We start from the raw sequence: 22,478 nt of genomic DNA, 5'->3' as shown, positions 1-22,478 counted from the left end.
TTGGGCACGCATTGAACGAGACTTACCCACGAACTATTTGAGATAGGGTAAATTACTCCAGCTTCAAGCCATTTAAGAATCTCCTTCATCACAACTTGCTTCATGATTGGGTTTAATCTTCGCTGTGGCTCTATGGATTTGCCATGGTCCACCCCAGCGCTTTCTTATGTTGTGACAAAACACTTAGCAAACTAGTTTCTTGGTTAGGAGTAAGGGCAGAGGAAATAATCACAGGCAATGTCTCATCACTACCCAGATAAGCATATTTAAGATGTTGTGGCAAATTCTTAAGTTCTAAGGTAGGAGCATGCTGTAATGAGGGCTTGGGAGGAACAAACTCTTTAAAATTTAAAGGTTCAAAATATGTATATGGGCTACCCTTGAGAAAGCTAGCTTGATGTTCCTCGGATGAAAAGTCATTAGGCACTTCGGCCTTTAAGTCTTCCAGCAGTCCCTCATTATCACCCAACTGAATGAAATTGTCATGGCAAAATTTATCTACTTCTTTTGCAATTATTGTATCAACTTCTAAAATGCTCTGGAATTCTTCAGAATCATCCATGTACTTAAGTGATCGGAAAACATTTACAGTGATATGTTGATCGGCCACTCGCATCGTTAGCTCTCCCCTTTCACAATCGATCAGAATACGACCGGTAGCTAAGAAGAGTCTCCCCAAGATTATGGGTGATGTGGCGTCAACCTCACAGTCCAGAATCAGAAAATCGACAGGAAAATCAAACTTGTCAACCCGTACGATGACATCTTCAATTCGCCCCTCTGGACGAACGTGCGAACGATCAGCTAATTGCAAGATGACAGAGGTGGGTCTCGCGTATCCTATCCCGAGCTTGACTAATATTGACTTAGGCATCAAGTTCACACTTGAACCAAGGTCACATAATGCCTTCCCAACAAATTTATCTCCTATTGAACACAGGATGATGAAGCTGCCTGGATCAAATCTCTTCGGTGGTAGCTTACTTAAGGAAGAGAAAAATTCTTTTGCCATGGCAATTATTTCACAACCTTTCTCTTCTTGGTAACAATATCCTTGAGAAATTTGGCATAGGTGGGCATTTGTTCCATAGCCTCTAAAAAAGGAACATTGATTTGCAGTTGACTCAGAATGTCAACGAACTTTTTAAACTGAATATCTTCGTTATGTTTATTCAGCCTTTGCGGAAAAGGAGGTGGGGGTCTGGCTTCCTGTACTGATGGGGTGCGAACAGAGGTTACCTTGGCATCTTTATTTTCCCTATCAGTTTCTTTACTTGCCGACTCCTCAACAATTTCCTCTTCCACTGGTTCTTTTTCTTGCACTTCATTTTTAGCTTGCTCGGTTACAGGAGGTGACTCATCCTTCGATCTTCCCCCAAACTTGTCTTCAGCGTTAATTTGTGTACCACTTCAGAGAGTTAGCACACTACAGTTTTCCTTGCCATGAGGTTTAGTGACTTCAGTGTCACTTGATAAATGTCCTGGTTTGCGTTCTTGTAATGTCGCGGCAATTTGACCAACTTGACTTTCCAGCTCCCTCAGCGACAAACTATGACTCTAGAGCAGTGCTCCTTGATTTTTGATGGAGGTCGCATGGCCTTGCAGCATTGTCTTTGTCGTTGCAATAAACTCTAGCATTGTGGCCTCCAAAGAACTTATATTTGATGAAGATGGTCCTCCCTTGTTAGAATTATGCCATGGCATATTCGATTGATAACCCTAGGAGTCATTGAAATTCTGCTGCCGAACTGGTTGATGGGCATTGCTGGATCCTTGATTTCCCCACAAAAAGTTTGGATGTTGACGCCATCTAGGATTATATGTGTTAGAATAGGGCTTATTGTTATTTCGATTAAAATTACCCACGAAGTTGATGGATTCTTGATTGGTCAGACGGTTACTCTCATTGTGATTGCCATGGCATAATAAACATGCTGAATGAGCTGCCTTCACTTCTCTTACCTCACTTGGTCTTTGCAAATTCTTCAACATGTTGGTGATAGCAGCAAGTTGGGCAGACACTTTATCTTTAGGATCTAGTTCGAAAGCTCCATGTGACTTGTGCCCAACTCTAAGTCGTGTAGATGGAAATTGATAATCATTAGTGGCAATATTATCCAAGATGTCAAATGCCTCTGCTGGTGATTTTTCAAGTAACGTCCCACTTGCCGAGGCATCTAGCATCATCCTCGTGGGTGCATTTACTCCATTATAGAACATCACCACATGGGTCCAATCTTGAAAACCATGATTTGAGCACTTGCGAAGCAATGTATTGTATTCGATCCCAACATTCATACATCGACTCGTCATCAGCTTGACGGAAGGAAGCAATGTCGTTCCTCAGTTGGGTGTTCATGTTCGGAGGATTATATTGTAGAAAAACCTTTTTGCACAGATCTGTCCATGACTCCATTGAACCCGCTGGAACGGCACTTAACCACGCCCTTGCTCGGTCACGTAGAGAGTAAAGAAACAACTTTAATTTCAGAACGTCTTCGTGCACCCCTTGTTGGCGGAACGAATCAGACACCTCCAAGAAGTTGTGAATATGTTGTATGGCATCTTCATTTGGCATGCCCCCAAACTGTCCTATAGAGTTCAATATATTGAACATGACGGGTTTAAGCTCGAAATAGGCTGCCTGAATATCTGGAGCCACAATCCCATGATTTAAATCTTCTAAGATCGGGTTTAAGTGATCACGAATGGCACGAGGTCTGGCTGCATTTCCAGCATTTAAATTTACCCCGACATTTTGATCCTCCTCATGACCAATACCTTGATTTTCGATTTGGTACATGTTCACACATTGAGCGCGTCTTCTATGCCTAAAAAGCCTCTCAATTTCAGGATCAATCGGTTCTAATGGCTCTTCAGGATTACTTCGGGTCATGTACCTAAATAAATGAAGAAAAATTAATGAAATTAAATCCTAAAGCTAATCTAAAAAGAAAATAAGAACCAGTAGAATAACAATGTTATGACAAATCGATTTAACTTTCAGTTGCCAATTCCCCGAGAACAACGCCAAAAACTTGTTCACTATTTTTGAGTGCTAAATACGGGTGTGAATATGTGTGCAAGTATACACAATCGAATAAGTAATAAAGTGATAAGTTGAGTATCGTCTCCATAGGGAATTGGGGAAATCAAATAGGTTTGTCAAGGCACTTTACTTTGTCACCTAAGTAAAGTCAACGATGGTATATAAAATGATAATACTGTGGCAAAATGGAATGACTGATGTGGAAATGGAATGATGGTGGTGTAGGAGTAATTGAATGTGTTATGGCCATTTAATGTGTAATATGTGCAAGCAAATGTAAAATACCAAGGCAAAATAAAAATGCAAATACTAGATTTAATATATAGGACTTTAGCTTTCTCACACAACAAGCAGCTATGGAAGTGAGCGATGGGAGTCACTAAGGAAAATCTAAGTCTATTTCTCTGAATGGTATTTCTTCTATGCCTAGCCTGCTCGACAGAGTCTAGTAAGGTGCCCTAAGCTATCTCTAGTAAGGGACTCGACAGATTAAAGATGCCCTGGAAAATCCGATTGGCGTAAACCCCTGCAGTGATTCTATTGGCTTAGATAACATGATATGTCTCGGTAATACCTTTTTGCGGCTGCATTAACATCTAACCTATCGGTTATGCTTTACTCCTTTTAGTCGTATAAAATCCTATCCTTATCTCTAAGGTGGATTAGACATAGTTACTACCTAGAGCCCTTTGTTTGTGTAGTTCCTCCCTAGCTTCTCTCGAAGACTAAAGATATTTTGCCAAGGCATTCTCTCGAACCCTAAGCACCTTCTAAGAAAAGGCTACTTTCGTAGCTTCTACAACCTCAAAGCATTAAATTTCATAAACAAAACAGTATAAAGCATAGAACAACAACCATTCATTAAAATAAATACTTAAACATCCATGTGAACTCCCACCAAATAAGATTAGTTCATAGTGGGGTTCGAAATAAACAAGCACAAAGCAAGAATCATTCGTTCCTTACAACCCATTAAAAAATATGAAAGCAATAACTAAGGGGATGAGAAAAAGCCTTCGACGTGCACTGTCAAATGCCTTCCTCGGCCACCAAGAACTGCTCCTAGCGAACTAGCTCATCTCGGATGCTTAAAACGCCACTCCCTTCTGCTAGTCAAGGAGAAATGCCATGGCAAGTAGGATTGACGGATAAAGATGAGACCTTCTCTCTCTAACTTTTAAGCTCAAATCTGGGTGGAACCAAAGGCTCTAACCATGTGGCGTCATCCTCTATTTATAGGGGAAAATTAACCCTTGAACTAAGAGTTGACTTCCCCAAACCATAGTTAACTTTGCTTGGGTGTCGGGTAAGACAGGTGATGATACAGCCTGGTTAGCTGGCTGATTGACCAGCAGTATCCTGCTGCAGGCACCCAAGGATAGATAGGATCTGCAGGGTCATGTGGCCTCATCAGCAGAAACGGCGGGCAGAGCGCCGATCCCTCCAGGCAGATCTTCGAGGTAGATTTCTTGGGCAGAGCTCTCGAGGAGTCGGATACAGCTGGCTTCAAAAATATCTTCTCGCACTTACAACACTTTCGAAATGCCAGTTAAACTTGGAAAATTCATTTTGCACAGCAATCTCCTTATGTCACGGCATTTTCTTTCCTCTTCTTCTTGCTATCAATACCTGCACATCATCAGACAAGTACCTTTCCCGCAAAGCAACACCGTAGTAAAAATAAAATACCACAGCAAGTCGAAATCCACCATATGCAACTAAATACTTCTAAATGCGTCTACACGATCCTAAATAATCCTTTAGACATCTAATAACTTAAGTAAAAAGATCTCAAAATGTGGCCTTTTATGGAGTTATCAATTACTGTTGCCTTGCGTGTGGATTTAAATTATGGTTGCTTGTTGATTTGTTTCTGACATGGCAGGGGATTCGATTGGTGGTAGCATGGATCTGAGGCTTGATCTGGACCGTTGGATGGGTCCAGATCTTACGGTTGAGATGAGTGGCGGTGCCAAAGGGTTTCACGAAACAAACCTTTAGCTATTGATGCATATGGATCGTTGGATCTCCCAGATCCAACGGATGATGTTAGAGCGATGGATAAGATGTTAAGGATAAAACCCTAGTATGTTTGGGTCTCATCTGGGTAGGGTTGCTAGGCTCCGGGTTTGAGCCATACTTGGAGGATCTGATGTAATTGGGGCCCAATTTTGGGTTGTTGTAATTGGCCTGCAGACATAAAAAAAATGTAATAATAATAATAATTATTATTATTATTATATGATAATATTAAATAATAATATAATAATAGTGGGACGAAATCGAGTGTCGACATTAGGAGAAAACCTCATTCTAGCATAATATATATAACACAAACACTTCTAGTGCATACGAGAATCGAAGTTCTTCTTCTTCTGCTTAAGTACTAAATCACTACAAACTTTGCTAGTACTACGATAGGTTGCTTATATACTTTGTCATGCCTCCATGGTGTTCAATTCCTCCACCGTACTGTCATAGTGGAGATGCCTCTCCCTTTTAGCTAAAAGAGTGATGAGCTACCTTCGCTCTAAGTATTGACATGACTCAATTCACAAAAAGATGTGATACCTTCGAATGCAAAGAAGTCTTTTCCTGCCAGTTATAGAAACGTTGAGTTGTCTTGTACCAATAGAATCATGAGTTTCCTTTAAAGGGCGTTGAGTTTCATTTACTCCAGCTTATGGCCAAAGATCAACCTGAGGGTTTGAGATACATTCGCTACGATGATGAGATGTCTTTGCCCTGACTTTATCATAGTAAAGATGCCTCAATTCTACTTGTTGTGTATGGTACACGTTGAGATTCCTCGCACCCACCATAGTGCCTTACCGCAAACTGAGTAGCCTTCTACACTTGGTCGAGAAATGTTGAGATGCGTCAAGCTACAATATTATGTCCTAAAACCATCCAAAATAGTTGAGAGCCTTTACTCTAAAAGAGTGTTGAGATGCCCTCACCCCAAAGCCATTGAGTTACCTTTGGAAGCCTGACTAATGTAGGGATGCCTTCCACTTTTATTGATATAGCTAGGAGATACCTCCAAAGAGTGTCAATATGTTTCTTCTAAGCCGTCAAGATGAGATATGAATATGCTTCACTAGGTCATATATAAGAAATATTACCCTCCTAAAAATATGTTACACATATTATCAAGAAAATGACAAGGGAAATAAATAGAATCATCTCGTTACATAAATGATACCTCTGCATTACGTGTTAGGAACCTCTGCATGGAGAAATCTCTGTCATGTCTCTTGTTATAACAACAATATATTGAAAAGAGTTAAGAGTCTCTACTCTAATAGACTGTCGACATACCTCTACCCCAAAACTATTAAGATGCCTACATACGCCATAATGGTGTTGGGATGCCTCTGCTATGTTGATAAGATGCCTTTACTTCTATCATAGAAAATATGCCTCCACCCATCAGTCGAATCCATTTGAAGGTGTTGAGTCATCTCTATCCAAGGGACTTTGTTGCACTGCCATAACATCAATTAACACATCTGACTTAAGTGTTAGGAACCTTGCACGGATAAACCTATACACTAACATATAACAGAGATGTCTCTACTCAACCAATATCATCAAAGTCCTCCACTAAGTAATATGGAAAAGAGAGACCTTTGTCCATAATTATATTAGAGAATGTAAACCTTCCTGATCATTTTTTTTTCATTATTAAGCGTTGAGATTTCCTACCTTGACAACTCCCAAGGTAATATTACTTAGAGTTTCCTCTAAATAATGTTGAAATGTCCCTATCATGGCGTCAAAATGCGTACTAAATAACAAATACATCTCAATTAGTATTGAGAACCTTGACACGGAGAAGCCCCCTCCCCAGATATGAAAGAAACACCTCTACTTAGTCATATCGTTGAGGTCCTCCGCTATTAGGTATTGCAGTGATGCAAAACCAGAGAAAGCAAGTAGAAATCAAGAAACGTTGAACGGTTTTATTAATCAATGAATGTTTTACACCTTAACTACATCTGCTACTTATAGCACACTTGTAACTAACTCAAAACTACCTAACAACTTCAAAATTGTATACTAACAGCCTTTACACTCAGCTCAACTACATCTGTAACACCTTTCACCCACACATATATACCATGCACACGCTAACCTCATATTCATACCATGCACACTATATATATCTCAACATTCTCTCCACTTCTTTTTCCTTCTCTTCTCTAACAAGTCAGCACCTTCAGTTTTTCTCGAAACTGCTCAAATGTTGGCTTGATCAGTGGCTTGCTAAACCATCATCCACCTGATACTCAACAGGAACATAGCTAACTCGAAGCTGCCCTATAACAATCTTCTCTCGAACAAAGTGTACATCCAGTTCAACATGCTTGGAGAGAGCATGGCACACCGGATTCACACTCAAGGCAACTGCACTTGTGTTGTCACACCAAATAACAGGTACATCCTACAATGACAGACCAAGATCATGAAGTAATATAGTAAGCCAAGTGACATCTGTAGGTGACTCAGTAACACTCCTATACTCAGTTTCCATCGTTGAACGGGAAACAGTCTTCTTCTTCTTTGGACTCCACGCAACCAAACCCTCCAAGAAAAATACAGTATCCAGATATAGACCTGTGATCATTAGCATCACCAGCCCATTCAGCATCTGAGAAGCCTTTAACACATAGTCGAGCATCATCGCTTGAAAACACCAAACCATACTCTAGCGTGCCCACCAAATAACGTAGAATCCGTTTGACAAGCACAAAATGAACATCTTATGAAGATTGCATGAATTGTGCCACTTTAGTAACTGCAAATCCTATATTCAGTTGAGTATGGCAAACATATAGTAAAGCCCCTATAATACTTTGATACTCTCGAGCATTAGACATGATCTTACCTCCCTAATCAGCAACCTTTGCAGCAACCATCGGAGTACACGCAGCCGTTGCTTGGCTCATGTTAGTTTTTTTAACAGCTCACAAATATAGGCACGTTGGCTCAGCACCAAACCAGTACCAAACCTCTTAACTTTTATTCCCATGAAATAAGATAACTCACCGAGATCTTTAAGTGAAAACCGAGTGCTAAGCATATGAATGACCTGATTAACAACAATGGTAGAGGTACTTGTGATAATAATATCATCTACATAAACGAGAGCATATGTACAACAATCACCCTGAAGTCTAACAAATAATGATACATCTGTTTTTGACTCAACAAACCCTAGCTCCAAAAAACTTGCTTTAAGCTTTTCATTCCAATTCCTTGGTGCTTGGCGAAGTCCATAGAGCGTCTTCTGCAACATACACACCAATGGTGTACCATCTGCAGTACACTGTTCAAACCCTAGAGGTTGCTGCATATACACCTCTTCACTCAAATCATCATTCAAGAAGGCATTATTAACATCAACCTACCTAAACATCCATCCTCTTGCAACTACCAACTGCCAAGGCGAAAAGCACATACACCATTAAGAACTTCACAACTGGGTTGAATGTGTTTTTGAAATCAAGTCCAGGAACTTGTGTGAATCCTCTCACAACCAATTGAGCCTTGTGCATGTGCACAGACCCATCAGGATTTCTTTTAAGCTTAAATAACCACTTGCACCCTACCATATTTCTATCAACAGGTAGAGCAACAAGAACCCATGTATCATTTTGAAGTAATGTTGAATACTCAACATGTACTGCAGCAGTCTATGAAGGTGACTGAAGGGCTTCTTCAATATTAGATGGAACAACATCATCAAAAAAATGTGGTATAAACCTTTGGCTTAAACACCCACACTTACTCCATGTCAATATTAGGTGACCACTACCAACTGTAGTCTCTACTCTATCAGAAGGCAGTGATTGAACCTCCACAATAACTTCCGGTACGGATTGAGCAACACTAGGAACTGTAGAAATATCAGTTGACTCACTATCTGACACTGATCGTGTGACACTATCTCCAGGAGTACCTATAGGTAGCTCAGCAACATTTGGTACATGAACATCCTCAGCACGCAGCTTGGTAACATCCATAACTATGTCAAGTGATCTACTAAATTGTGAGCCAGTTATTGGCTGACTAACATGTCTATCACTAGCAAAAAGAAGATGTCACTCATCAAACCTCACATGGCGAGAGATAATGACATGCTTATCATGTATTAAACAAAGAAACCCTTTATGCTGAGGGCTAACACCCAAGAACGTGCATGGTTATGATCGAAAATACAACTTATGATTGTTGAAAGGACGCAGGTGAGGAAAACACTGAACAAAACTCCTTGAATGAGCTATAATCAGGTGTTTTGCTGAACATGCACTCAAAAGGAGACATCCCAGCTAAAAATTTTGAGGGAAGTCGATTAATAAAATGCACAACCATAACCATTGTGTATGACCAATAGCTAATATGCATGGAGGCCTGCGCGAGAAGAACTAACGCAAGTTCAACCACATGTCGGTGTTTATGCTCTACAATATCATTTTGTTCAAACGTGTGTGGACATGTAACCCGATGCACAATGCCATCTTCAGTAAGTGCACGAGATAACTTTCGATACTCACCTCCCCAATCGCTTTGAACAACCAAAAATTTCAACCCAAATTGTGTTAGCACAAGCTGCTGGAAGAGTTGAAATGCATGATCAGCTTGAGACTTATCTTTAAGGAGATACAACCATGTATGTCGAGTGCACACATCTACAAAACTAACATAATACCTATAGCCATTTGAAGTAACATGACCTGGCCCCCATAAGTCAGTAAATATAAGCTGGAAAGGAGATTCAAACACGGTAGCTAAGTCAGAACAGGAAAGTTTATGACACTTTCCCAAATGCCAAGCAACACAAATTCCATTAACTTATTATTAAACATTTACATCAATTAACTTGCATATTTGCTCAAGGGTTCCATGTGCAGGATGCCCAAGGCGTCTATGATATAGATCATACAACATATGTGAAGCAACAACATTATTAACTTCAAAACAAGCTCTTGTATTATTAATGCAATCAACTCGAAACAAGTAAAGCACATCCTTTTCTTATCCTTATTGTAACACCTCACCAGTGTCTTCATCACGAACACAGCAAGACGAGACATTAAACTCAAAATATACCCCATTGTCCCTAGCAAGCTTCGAGACCGAGAGAAGATTTTTAGTTATCTTAGGGACATGAAGTAGGTCATTCAACATCAATGCTCGAGAAGAAGAACTAATAACAGTGTTACCAATGGCTCGAATAGAAAGTGAGCCTCCATTACCAACAACGAGTTTACATGGTCCTGAGAAGTCCTTTTGATTAAGAACCTTGGCCGAATCAGAGGTTACATGATGTGTAGCCCCAGAGTCAACCACCCAATGATCCCTTGTACTGGTGGTAACATGGTTCTGTAGTTGTGATGAATAGAAGACATGCGCTTCTGCACGAGCCTTTGTACAACATGTACATTCATCCACACCACTCGAACAGATTCCAAGCAGGAATAGTTAACAGCTCCTGAGTCACTACGCGATACAACACGATCAGTCGATCTACCAGTGAATGTTTGATCGAACCTGTACAAGCAGTCAACAACCAAATGTCCATTCTTCCTACACAATTGACACTGAACACGAGGTCGACCACATCCATGAACTTTAAATCTACCACCAGCACTGGACCATGATCGCCCAAATAATCGATCATAAACTCCATGAACTGCATGTTTCAAAGCAGAATTTGACTAAACTATATGAGCACTCATTAGAAGAGAATATTCTTGAGAGTCAAACCCAGTCAGTTGAGTCTCTGTATCGATAAGCATCGAGCAGATCTTATCAAACGACAAAGCATCTTTCATGGTAGTTATGAATGCAATGTATGGTTGATACTATCGAGGAAGACCTTTCAATATGCTTGCAATGTGCTCAGCCTGAGAAATCGCACTATCACACGAATCCAACGCATCACACACTTCTTTGATGCAGGTGAGATACACACGCATGCTATCACTTCCTTTCTTGAGAGACTGAAGTTTATAGTGAAGACTAATAACCGCTGTGGTGGATCGATTGGCAAAAAACTGCAACATCGTGCTCCAGACCGCCGCTGTCATCTCCTTTCCAACAAACTAAGACAGCAGATGAGGGCTGATCGTGGACAGCAGTCAAGACGCTAATGAACTGTCCTGTGCCACATATTCTTCATGCAACTCATTTGGCACTAAATCACCATGCTCATCCACCATTGTAGTAGGAGGAGGACAAGCAGCTCTAGTTAACTGGCATTTTAGTCAATGACTGCGAACAGTTAACAAGACCTGTTGCTTCCAAAGTAAAAATTGGATTCATCAAGAATGATGTTAAAATTCTTGCTTGTGAAGGATTTACTAGCAGTGAACTCCATGAATCACAAGAATGGCACAGTATGAGGAAGAAGCGTCAGGAACAACCGGTGAATGATACCATATTAGGTATTGTAGTGATGCAAAACCAGAGAAAACAAGTAGAAATCAAGAAACGTTGAAACAGTTTTATTAATCAATGAATGTTTTACACCTTAGCTACACCTGCTACTTATATCACACTTGTAACTAACTCAATAGTACCTAACAACTTCAAAACTATATACTAACAGCCTTTACACTCATCTCAACTACATCTGCTAACAACTTTCACCCACACATACATACCATGCACACGCTAACCTCATATGCATACCATACACATGATATATATCTCAACATCCGCTAAGTAACATAGCGAAGATATAACTTTTCTTTTAGTTGAATCAGAGTATTCAAATACTTATAATTATATCTTTGCCTTAGATGTTGAGAATACACACCCCAAAATAATCTGAAGAAGAATCACTCATTCAAGCATAAGTAACTCTCGCTAATCAAGTAAATAATTTTTCTCCTTAAAACATCAAGTGGTGAGATACTGTAAGCATAACATTGAAAAGACTTAGGATGATACCTCATCAGAGCATCAAAGATCTCCCCAAACAATAGTAAAACATCTTCATATGACATGCTCTGGAATATCAATAATACCTTTGCACCTTTACCAAGCATCAAGATGACATAAATCTCTACACCATTTAGATGTAAGCATTAAGAATCCTCCATGGGGTATATTACGAGCATAGAGATACTCCTACCCCTTTATTAGTATAAAGGCACATATGTTCATTGTCTGGACTCCACTAGAATATTTCCGATTATCTCCTCTCCGATAAAGAGAGTCAAGACACCTTTGCTTCAGCAATAAGAAAACACTCACTATTGATATACTAAATTATGATACCTTCACCAAAGAAAAGATGATTGCGTCTTCTAAAAAGTGAAATGAGCAATCTCCATCCCAAGAGTAAGAACATTTTTGTTATCTAACAAAATCAAGAAATGGTTGTTATATTTTCTACCATACGTCTTGTATCAAGCCACTTTATAACATTCCCTTGACCAAGGGGGACAAATTGTTATATGTCTAAATAATAACCTCCATAAACTACTAACTCTACATTAGCTAAGACCTTCGGGCATGTCCTACATTTACTAGATCATCAAATAAGCTTGCGTCCCCCATGCACAGACCTCCAAGTCAACTACAATACATAGATAAGACTTCTGACAGATCCATGTGCATACCAGAATGAAATTCAAGATCTATTTAAGTCATTAGCCTACGTATAGTCATAATTAACATATGTCTCACACCACCAACCAAGGGTCACTATGAATCCCCTCCACTAAGACTGATGGCAATATCAAACTTTCATAATCTCCACACAAACTCTATCTCATTTGCATTATGACCAACTTGTTCTCACAATAAAACACATGCCAACAGTCATTCTCTCATCGATCGTGATTTTCAGCCCAAATTAAAAGGGATAAATCATCAATGAACGAAGAGACAAACAAGTTCCTGTCAATAGATAATTTAATGATATTGATGATAGTTTACTTTTTAAAAAAGAAAACCTCAATACATTTACATTTATAAACTATATGTTAGATAAAATGTTATGCTAAAGAAATAAAACAATAAAATAATAAGCAGAATAAAGTTAACATAATCGAACAAAAAAATAAGAACAATAAGAAATTTTTTACTTGTCGATAATAATGAAATTGAATGAATAAAATCGTTGAGGTCTATTCGCACAGTTTTCTTAAGACATATTTGCCACTTCTACGATGCTGGAGAAACGTTGGTCATTTGTCTCCTATGATACAACAACGATATGAGCAAAGCAATAGCATGATTGTAGTGCTCAACAAACCTTAACTTCGCATTCCTCAATCACCAAAAACGTTTGAAAGTAGAGAAAATATTGTTTGAATGTGTTTTTGTCTTGTGAATTTAGGTAACAATTACTTAATTTTTACAAGATATGATCATTTTCAAGGAAAAATAAATATGTTTCCATATAAATTTTCATAAGCCTAAGGAAGGCACAACAAATTTAAACCTTTCACATTACTCTTATTGTGATGTGCACCCCTAACCTCATTAAATTTGAATTCACCCTAATTTATACATTCTACAATATCAAAGTTGAATCATATATATAAACACTTCACACACTTGATGTCCCACCAATGTGGGATATAAGCTCTCTAATTTCTTAAACACAATTCACAAGTAACTTACTTTGAGCATCGATTTCTCATTAATCACTCAATCATTTTTTAGCATTCAATATATCATTGTAAAAGTTTCATGGAATAAAATTTAAAATCATAATTTTATGATTCGAGTCTCCAACTTTATCCATTAAAAATATACTTCAAAGTTTCAAAATATCCATTTTTTCCAACAGTATGGAGCTCTATAGAAATAGATATCGGGTCGTAATCAATGAGCACTCTTACATCCATTAGTTAATATTAAATTGATTTTTTTATTTTTAAAATTTCAAACCCTATATAAAATATGAACATAAGCAAACGTCTCAAACATAAATGTGCCAAGTGGCTTATCTTAATCTCTCCAAACCGGCTATACCTCCTATTCAACCCTTTGCTTGACTTAAAAATATAATAAAAGGGGGAGTGTCTGTCTATAAGTTTGCTGTCTCCTCAATAAATTAGACTGCAAAAGTCTCGAGTTTCTTGTTTAATTTGGAAATGTTTTATTTTATCTATTGAAATTCAAATGTGACTGAGTTTGGAGTTTGAGATGCGTGGAGGCTGCGATAGGTCAAACATTAAAGTTGGGATAAATATACTTAATTAATTGTACAAATCTTTGCTTTGGAGATGGACCATATAAAATTATGTGATTAATTAATATGATTGTGTGTGAACAAATTAAAGCGTCCCACCACAAGGATTTCCTGCGCGTACAAACAGCCTTTAACTTCTTAAAAAAAATACATGAAGTCACTCATTAAGCTTATATTTTTATGGGCAAAATCACTCAAACAGTAAAGTGAAAAAAATAAAAATTTGAGACTATTAGACTTTATTTTCTTAAATACGATGATTGTTATGATATTTGAGAATGGAAGAACTTGTGCTTGACGTTTTAGTGAAAGACGCGTAGAAAATCGACATCCTCCTTATATAAACATACGAAAAAACGTGAATATATATATCACTAGACCTTGGTCTCTGTACATCATGTTTTTTTTTATTATCCTCATGATTTCTTAAAGTTTTGTCATGATTAATTTGAATCGACTCGTATTGTACATCTAATTTTGATAAGTGAATCTCTCAACGAAATTTTTTTGCATATACAAAACCTAAAAACAAAATATGTTTAAACGATATCAAGTTTATTACACTTGAACCAATCTTCGTTGATTTTGTAGACCACATTTTTTTATAACTTTTAAGATACATTTGGATGATGAATTTTCAAATTTTATTTTTCAAGAATTATTAATATTTTAACCAAATTAATTTAAAAAGGTTAATGTTTATGATTATTTTATTTAAATATATATATTTTTTAGAAAAAAAAATAAGATATTAAAATGTATTACTAATAATGAAACCGATGGAGTTAAAGGGAAAAGGTGGTGAACCTTGTGGGCTTGGTGGTCCCAGCTGTTACAACCTTTTCCTAAAATAAAATTCTCACCTCCCTGTTTTTGGATGCCGACGTCGGGTTCAGTGTGTCCCTTTACTAATTTTTTTTATTTCTTTTTAAATAAGTAAAATTTGTAATGTTATTTATTAAATTAAAATCATTTAAAATTATATAGTATATTTATAATGCAAAAAAGAAGAGATTTTAAGGACAAATTATTGATGTGATATGAATGAGTGAAAAAACTAATGAAAAAAAGAATTTATAAAGAGTTGTAGTTGAAGGATCAAATTGAATAAAATATAAATTTGAGGGATTAAAATGGAAGAAAAGTTTTTAAAGAAGTGAATTGAAGTTACATGTATATTCTATAATGACTTAAGAGCATGTGATTCAAATTTGACTTTAAACAAATGATGAATTGAAGAAACAAGAAAAATAGGAATTAAATTATAAAAATACAAAATTACTTTGCTAAAGATTAAACAATTTCGTTTTAGATTATTAGGACTATGAAGATTCAAACTCGACTCAAACTTAAAATCTAAACCAAAAATTCAAGATGAATAAAATAATTCAAAATTTAAAAAATGATCAATTTTTCTTTTCAAGTTGAATCAAGGTTTGCTCCCTTCTACTCAATATATCATTAAGGTAAAATTATGAACTTTTGTTGGGTCAAGATATAAATATAAAATTTTAAAGGGAATATTTTTTCTCAAATTAAATTGAATTATGAACATTTGAAAGAGTTCATAAATATATTTTTTTCTAATTAACCAAAAGATAAAATAATTAAAATCAATTATTAATTTCAAAAAAGGACTAAACATGTAATTCTCCCGCTTCTCCACTTCGTATAATACTGTCGTTGTTACCATTTAGCTTGAGCATATCGGTAGTGTCGTTGTAAAAGACTTTAAATAGTAAAAAGATTGGATTGAAAAATATGATTAAAAGTTTATGATTGAAAAACTTGAAAATGTTGGACATTATTATAAAAAATACAATGTGAAAAAGTATATATTTAAAATAAGAAAATTTTGTCTTTAGATATAATAGTAAAGCACATTATGAAACTCATTTAATGGTTAAGAGAGTATTATTTTTCGTTGAAGTTCTAAATTCAAACAGTTTTGATTATAGGATGGTAATATATATACGTTGTTAACGACCAAGTAAAGTTATGAACAAATAAACCAAAAACTTTTATTATATATAGAAAAATTAAAAAAAAACAATAGAATTTTAATTGTAAAGCTAATAAAATCATTTTACCGAAATCATTCCAAAATTTAAAATTTTGCTGTTTGATAAATTAAAAAAAACAGGTTGTTAAAAACTTAAATACTAAAAAGATATGTGTTGAATTAAAATTATATTTTTTAAATTTTTATTTAAAATTAAATACTGAATATAATAAAATAGATAATATGATTAAAAGACAAAAATAAAATACTTATTATAATTTTTTTATTTAAACTTAAATACTAAATATAATTAAATAGATTATATAATTAAAAAAACAAAAATAAAATAAAATTGTTGAAAATATTAAACGATAAATATGACCTTTATCTACTCAACATTTTGCATTGTTTTCATTGAAAAATAATCATTAAAAAATTGAATTTTAAATTATCAAATAAAGAATTAATTTTCTTTTAAAAAATATATATACAAGAACACTAAATTGAGTAGCATTGAGTTGGATTCAGGCATCAGACTCTCAGATGTCATGCCCTCATTCCATGAAGAAATTACCCCCTTTTTTGTTCATACAAGCAAAAACTGGAGCACCAAGAAACTAACACAAGTTTATTTTTGAACGTGGTAAACTTGAAAATATCAAGTCTCAGGTAAGTTAAATTAATATTTGCTTTCAATATGATTCTCTTTCTTTATAAGTAATTGACAAGAGTGATCAGCAAGCGGTAACAAACGATGAACTCTCATGTCTTACTTGGACTTGTGAACGAATGATTTAAGGAAAATGAAAAATCTGGATAACACTCTTTTAAGATTCGGCATCTCATGCGCAGAAGACAGATCCAAACTTGCTTCCATGGTTCTACCGCTTACCTCGACTGGTAAAATAGTTAAGAGCAATCTTAGAAAACCGGGTTAGAATGAAAAATATTTGAAATACGGCTCGGCCCTTTACAATTCCCTCCCTTATGCTTCTTGCAGTTCGAGCCAACACCGGCCGTGATACCTCAGCTTTCTGACTGGCTACCACCTGCACCGAAGCTAATCAAGTAAAAATAAGGTAAAGTTCATTGGCATCCATTTGAGAGCTCGTAGCAAGGAACTAAAACAGCAATATATGTATGGATAACCTGATGGAGCAATGTCTGTTAACCCACGCAATCTCTCCTCAGCTAACCGAACAGCTTTGGTTGAGCTTCTAACACCTTGAGTAATCTCCTGTCTGTAACACAAATAAACAACTGGTTACAGTGAAGATAAACTTGCATGTTATCTTTTGTTTTATCAGTCAAAAGGGCTAAAATATATTGAAGAAAAGTGGGTAAAGGGGGGGGGGGGAAAAGAGAAGAGATGTGCAACCTATCAAGTGAACAAGTGAAATACTAACCCCAAATCACTAAGCTCCGTTGTCAAGTCGCTAATCTCCATGCCTGATAACCGAACAGCAGCCATTGTATCAGGAAGCTCTTCCCTGGCGACATCCATCAGCTTCTCTAGTGACTCTGCTGCTCTCTTGAAAGCCTTTCAGAAAAAAATAATACAAAATGGACAAGAATAAATACTATCCTTTAGAACTTATACCATTAATTATTGAAATTCTAATATCACTGAACTTGAAGTTGTTCAAGAGTAACCTACCAGAAGAGTAGGGATCGCAGAGAGAAAAAGCCAAGTTGCCGAAACTGCCAACTAGAAAAGATTTGTAGATTTGTCAGAATTATGACATACTTCATAAACATAATTTGCTGATTGTTTAATACTTTCATTAACAGAGTAAGAAAAAGCACTCTGCAAAAACATTTGTGCTAATCAATATTTAATAGCAGCAGTTGTTGAAAACCTAGGTACCTTGTATATTCCTTCCACGGATAATAGAATTAATAAATGATTTTCACAAATAGGATAGATTTATTATTAATCGGTTGAAATAAAACCCATAATGTAGAGGTGTGAGAAGCTCCCGCTTCTATCTAGAGCCCAGGCGTTTTTTAAAAAAGTATTTTCTCCACCGACATCCACCGTCTGTTGTCCGCCATCCATCACCGCCGCCACACTCCGACCTCCGTTTAACGTCGTTTTTTCCAGGGAAGATCGTCTGCTCACGGTGATTCCAAATCTGGGTTTAGATTTGAGAGATTCCCCTTCAATCGGCGCAGATCTACACACCTTTCACCCCCCACTTTTCAACCACCTACCACCCGTGATCGTCACAATCTTACCACTGTGCTCGCCGGAAACCCGCGACCAAAACCCAACTACTTTTCTGAAAAGACTTGCTGCCGTTCGTCGGGTATTAACTTCTGAAGGTTTCCACGAAATCAACATCCATCACTGTTCCTCCGTATATCCGCGCCGATTAAGATATCCAGTGACATCAACAGCTCCAGGAAAATATTTCTCTGGTTCATTCCGTTCAAAACACAGCAGATCGGAAACTCAGCAATCTCGTTCAACTTCTACATTGCTATCTTCGTGGACTTCTACACAGGTTCTGGGGGTTATAGCGGAGTACTGTCCTACTTAACAGGTGAAGTATATTTTTTTTAATTTTCTGATCCTGACAAGCGGCGGCAGAAAGTTCAGGGTTCATTATTTAAGTACGACGGTATCTTGATTGATTCGTTCCGGTTCCAGTTATCTTGATCTGAGTTTTGGGTCCCTTCACAAAATCGATTGAGATCAGTTTGGTGTAGAATGTATCGATCTCCTACGGCAGCCGCTGGATTATCTCGGATGAGGTAGGTTGCTCCTTGGGTTATACAATGCCTTCTCACCGTTGGGATTAACCAAAGGAGAGCCCAGACTACGGTTAATGGCTACCTTCGAGAATTTTGGTTTAAAGAGGGTAGCAACGAGGCGACTAAGGGTTCTACAAATACAGTCGGGTAATAAAACTTGCGTTGATTGTATCCAAAAGAAGACTCAAGAGGCGTCGGTGTCCTATGGTGATTGTAAGGATCCACCTGTTGCGAAGAAAAAGGTCAATGGTGGTTCTAGTATTATTCGGCAGCAGCCATTGAACGGATCTTTGAGCGACAATAGGAGGAACCAAACAGCAAGTGATTTTAGATCAGGGAATTATTCTGGTGGTGGATTGGGAGGTGCTAGGGTGAAGTCGAGGTCGATTAAGGATAAGTTAAAGAGATCCCATTTGCAGGCATCGTCAGTGAACAAGGATACATCATCAACTCAAAATGCGGCAGTGGTTGTCCATGATGGAATCAAGGACCCAAAAAGGGTTGCTGTGATGAAAAGCTTGGTGAAGTTGCAAGAAATGGGAAAATTGGACTTAAAAAGGCCATCTAAAAATAAGTAACGGGTACAGAAGCGGTTGCTTCACGTTATTTATAGAAAATCTACCAGAAAATATCCATTAGAAGAGGTTTGGATCATTATTTTGCATCCATGGTCGGGTTATTGACGTATTCATTCCAAACAAAAGAAATTCGCTTCGCTTTGGTTTCATTCGTTTTGCATCAATCGAAGAAGCAAGGAAAACGATATCAGAAATGAATGGATCTCATATTGACGGGAGCAAAGTTAGTGTATCTTTGGCTAAATTCAAACCTCGCCAGTCTTTTTGGAGAAAGACCTCTACATCAATTCACCGTAAGTTTGAGATGGAATGTGTTTCGAGGAAGAATCATTGTGAAGTTGAAGGTGTTATGGACGAAGATAAATTTCACGTGTTAAGTAAATTTCTAGTGAGGTGGTGCAAGGACTTTATCAAAATCGGTCATCTCGCTAGAAAAATGCAAGCGAAGGGCCTCACTGGTTTCTCCTTAATGAGAACTGCTGGAAATGCGGTATTAATGATTTTCGAAGACTCTGCTTCATTGAGAAGTGTGAAGAACGATAAATCAGAGACTCTCGCAAAGTGGTTCTCCAGAGTCGAAGCTTGGTTAGAGAGTTTGGTAGTGGAGTGTCATCGAGTATGGTTAGTTTGCGAGGGTGTTTCTTTTCACGCATGGAATTGGGATACTTTCAAAAACATTGTTGATAAGTGTGGTTATTTATTAGCAATCGACGAAAGTTGTCAGTCGCCATCATCTTTTGATCGGGCAAAAATTTAAATCCTCATAAAGGCTGATGTGAGAATTGATGCGACGTTGGAATTGAAGGTCGGTGATAACTACTTCAAAATCATGGTGCATGAGATTGAGCCTTCATTCAAACCAAACTCGGCCCCTGACGAAGTCGAATCTCATTAGATCTCGTCTCTTTAATTGTGGCTTTGATTTAGGTTAAATGGTTACATGTGTTGGTTTTCTTTTGTGTTACGTTCTTTTGCATTGTTTTTTATCCTATTACTGGAGGTGTAACTTAGAAATAAGGTGATTGTCTACTGTGGCTTTTGGATGAGGATGTGTGAGTTTAAGGTGTTTGTTGTAATGGTGTATATCACCATAGGCGGATATTTCGTGTTTTCTTATGTATTGGGTATTATTATTAATAAACTATGAGGTACTTTTTTCTTCCTTCCAATGTTCGTTAACATACTTTTTAGTATGTGAACGAATACGAAGGGAGTTTTTAATGAGACCTTCAATTTCTATAAAAAAAAAAACAAATAGGGTAATCTTTTTTATAAGTTAAGTTACTCGGACTCTGAAGACTATCAGATACGGCTAAGTGTTCGACACATATATACTCAACTTTTTGCAAGTGTTTTTCATATAGTTAGAGGATTACATTCTCACATCCATGTCCAACCATGTGTCAGATGAAGTAACCCACACATATTTTAGGTAAAATCAAAAGTCTGGGTAACACAGGTTATAAGACGTTAGTGAGCTGAATCTTGCTTTGTGCTACAACATTACTGACAGAGCTACAAGGAAGGCAGAGGATTTCAATTTGAGAGCAATTATATGCAGACCCAGATCATCTAAACCCCAGAGATTTCCAAGCATGTTTGAAAGAATGAAAAATTTCTCAATTGTTCATCGACTTAGTGCTTTATATCCAGAGCATTGAAGGACTTTAGAAGCTTCAGTCAAGAACTAGAAAGACCTTCCTGGAATAATTTAGAGCAAACCAAACATGACTTTCCAATCTATTGTTCCGGTTCATCAAATTGAATTCAACAATCATGGATTTACGGGAATCAACTATAGTCACATTGATACCTCGGGGTCACTATTTACTACTATGAAAAGGTGGAAGGGGATTAGAAATCAGTTCTTTGACAGGGAATCTCAGTCAAATGTACGAGTCCTAAATTACTTCGTATATGACCAGCAAAATTATAAGGTTTTCTTTCTTTTCTCCTGAAATGAGTGAAATTCTACGAGTATGATTTGAAGTTCCAGTAATTTTAACTACACCTTCATTAACTAATTACAAGTGCGTTCATTTTCAATTACAAATTCAAGCGAAGTCCCAAACAATAAGCAACAAAATTAAGGGAACAAAAGATAGAAATAATTAAGGCGAACTTACAGCGCAGGCGACGACGTTGAGCACGAGGATGTGGCGGTCGGTGAGGCTCCCTTGAGAGAGCTGAAGAGAGGGGGATCCAACGGAGGGGATGTAATGCGTAGAAACTGACGGCTCATGTGATGACGACGACAAAGAAGACGGCGAAGATGAAGCTGAAACACAGTTCGAACGGACGAAACGAGAAGCGGAGCGGCGGAGCGGAAGGCGGAGATTACGGACAGAACGTTGTGGGTGGTTGCTATTAGGGAACGCCTGATTGATAAAGGTGACGCTGAAATCAGCTGTGTGTAATCTCAGTCTACTCAACATGGATCCTTTTGTTTTCTTCCAAATCCAAACCCTCTTCGTTTCCCTTTCCTCTGCCTCTTTAACTCGTTATCCAAAGCAACTTTAGTGTGCAGATTCTGTTCATGGACGGATATTGCTAAGCCGCAGTTCAAAAATCTCCTCTGTTAATATTTCTTTCGGCTTAATTCTTCCTACCATCCTCAAATTATGATATTTATTTTAAATTGATCTCAACCTTCAAAACATTCTAATTAGATCCAATTGAGTCATAAAAGCATTAAGATTATACCAATAAAGTCCTTCCATCAAACCAATGTTACCTTCTTCAATAAAAAGTGAAAATTCTAAAATTTGCAAATCTTCGTGGAGGCGAGATAAAAATATACCTTTTAGTTATAAAACAATTATGATTAAATAAAAAATTATAAATTTTTATTACAGTGTCAATCATATTACATAT

General features: G+C 37.1%; 1 protein-coding gene across 2 annotated transcripts; it reads right to left on the bottom strand.

The window, feature by feature from the left end:
* Positions 1 to 17,034: 17,034 nt before the first annotated feature.
* LOC120122802 lies at positions 17,035 to 22,114 on the bottom strand. Of its 2 annotated transcripts, none has more exons than XM_039141882.1 (5): positions 21,731 to 22,114; positions 17,927 to 17,977; positions 17,676 to 17,809; positions 17,419 to 17,510; positions 17,035 to 17,329 (listed from the first exon to the last, which is right to left on the bottom strand). In XM_039141882.1, the coding sequence occupies exons 1-5, from the start codon at positions 22,037 to 22,039 to the stop codon at positions 17,151 to 17,153; spliced, it is 765 nt and encodes a 254-aa protein (XP_038997813.1). In that variant the 5' UTR covers positions 22,040 to 22,114; the 3' UTR covers positions 17,035 to 17,150. The 2 variants fall into 2 exon arrangements, with proteins under 2 accessions (XP_038997813.1, XP_038997814.1); XM_039141883.1 differs by having other exon boundaries at positions 17,150 to 17,318; positions 21,731 to 22,109.
* Between the last annotated feature and the right edge of the window lie 364 nt (positions 22,115 to 22,478).

Source organism: Hibiscus syriacus, unplaced genomic scaffold, assembly GCF_006381635.1.
Source record: "Hibiscus syriacus cultivar Baekdansim isolate YM2019G1 unplaced genomic scaffold, ASM638163v2 tig00110387_pilon, whole genome shotgun sequence".
NCBI lineage: Eukaryota > Viridiplantae > Streptophyta > Magnoliopsida > Malvales > Malvaceae > Hibiscus > Hibiscus syriacus.
The sequence above is the reverse complement of the archived record's forward strand: the minus strand, read 5'-3'. Positions and strand labels throughout refer to the sequence as shown.

What these genes read in the sequence shown, in the direction of transcription:
- LOC120122802 (XM_039141882.1), bottom strand. Translation starts at nt 22,039, where the DNA reads ATGTTGAGTAGACTGAGATTACACACAGCTGATTTCAGCGTCACCTTT. An exon ending in ACGGAGCTTAGTGATTTGGG is followed by an intron (nt 17,511 to 17,675) that starts GTTAGTATTTCA and finishes TTTGTGTTACAG; the next exon opens with ACAGGAGATTACTCAAGGTG. An exon ending in AACAGACATTGCTCCATCAG is followed by an intron (nt 17,330 to 17,418) that starts GTTATCCATACA and finishes TTACTTGATTAG; the next exon opens with CTTCGGTGCAGGTGGTAGCC.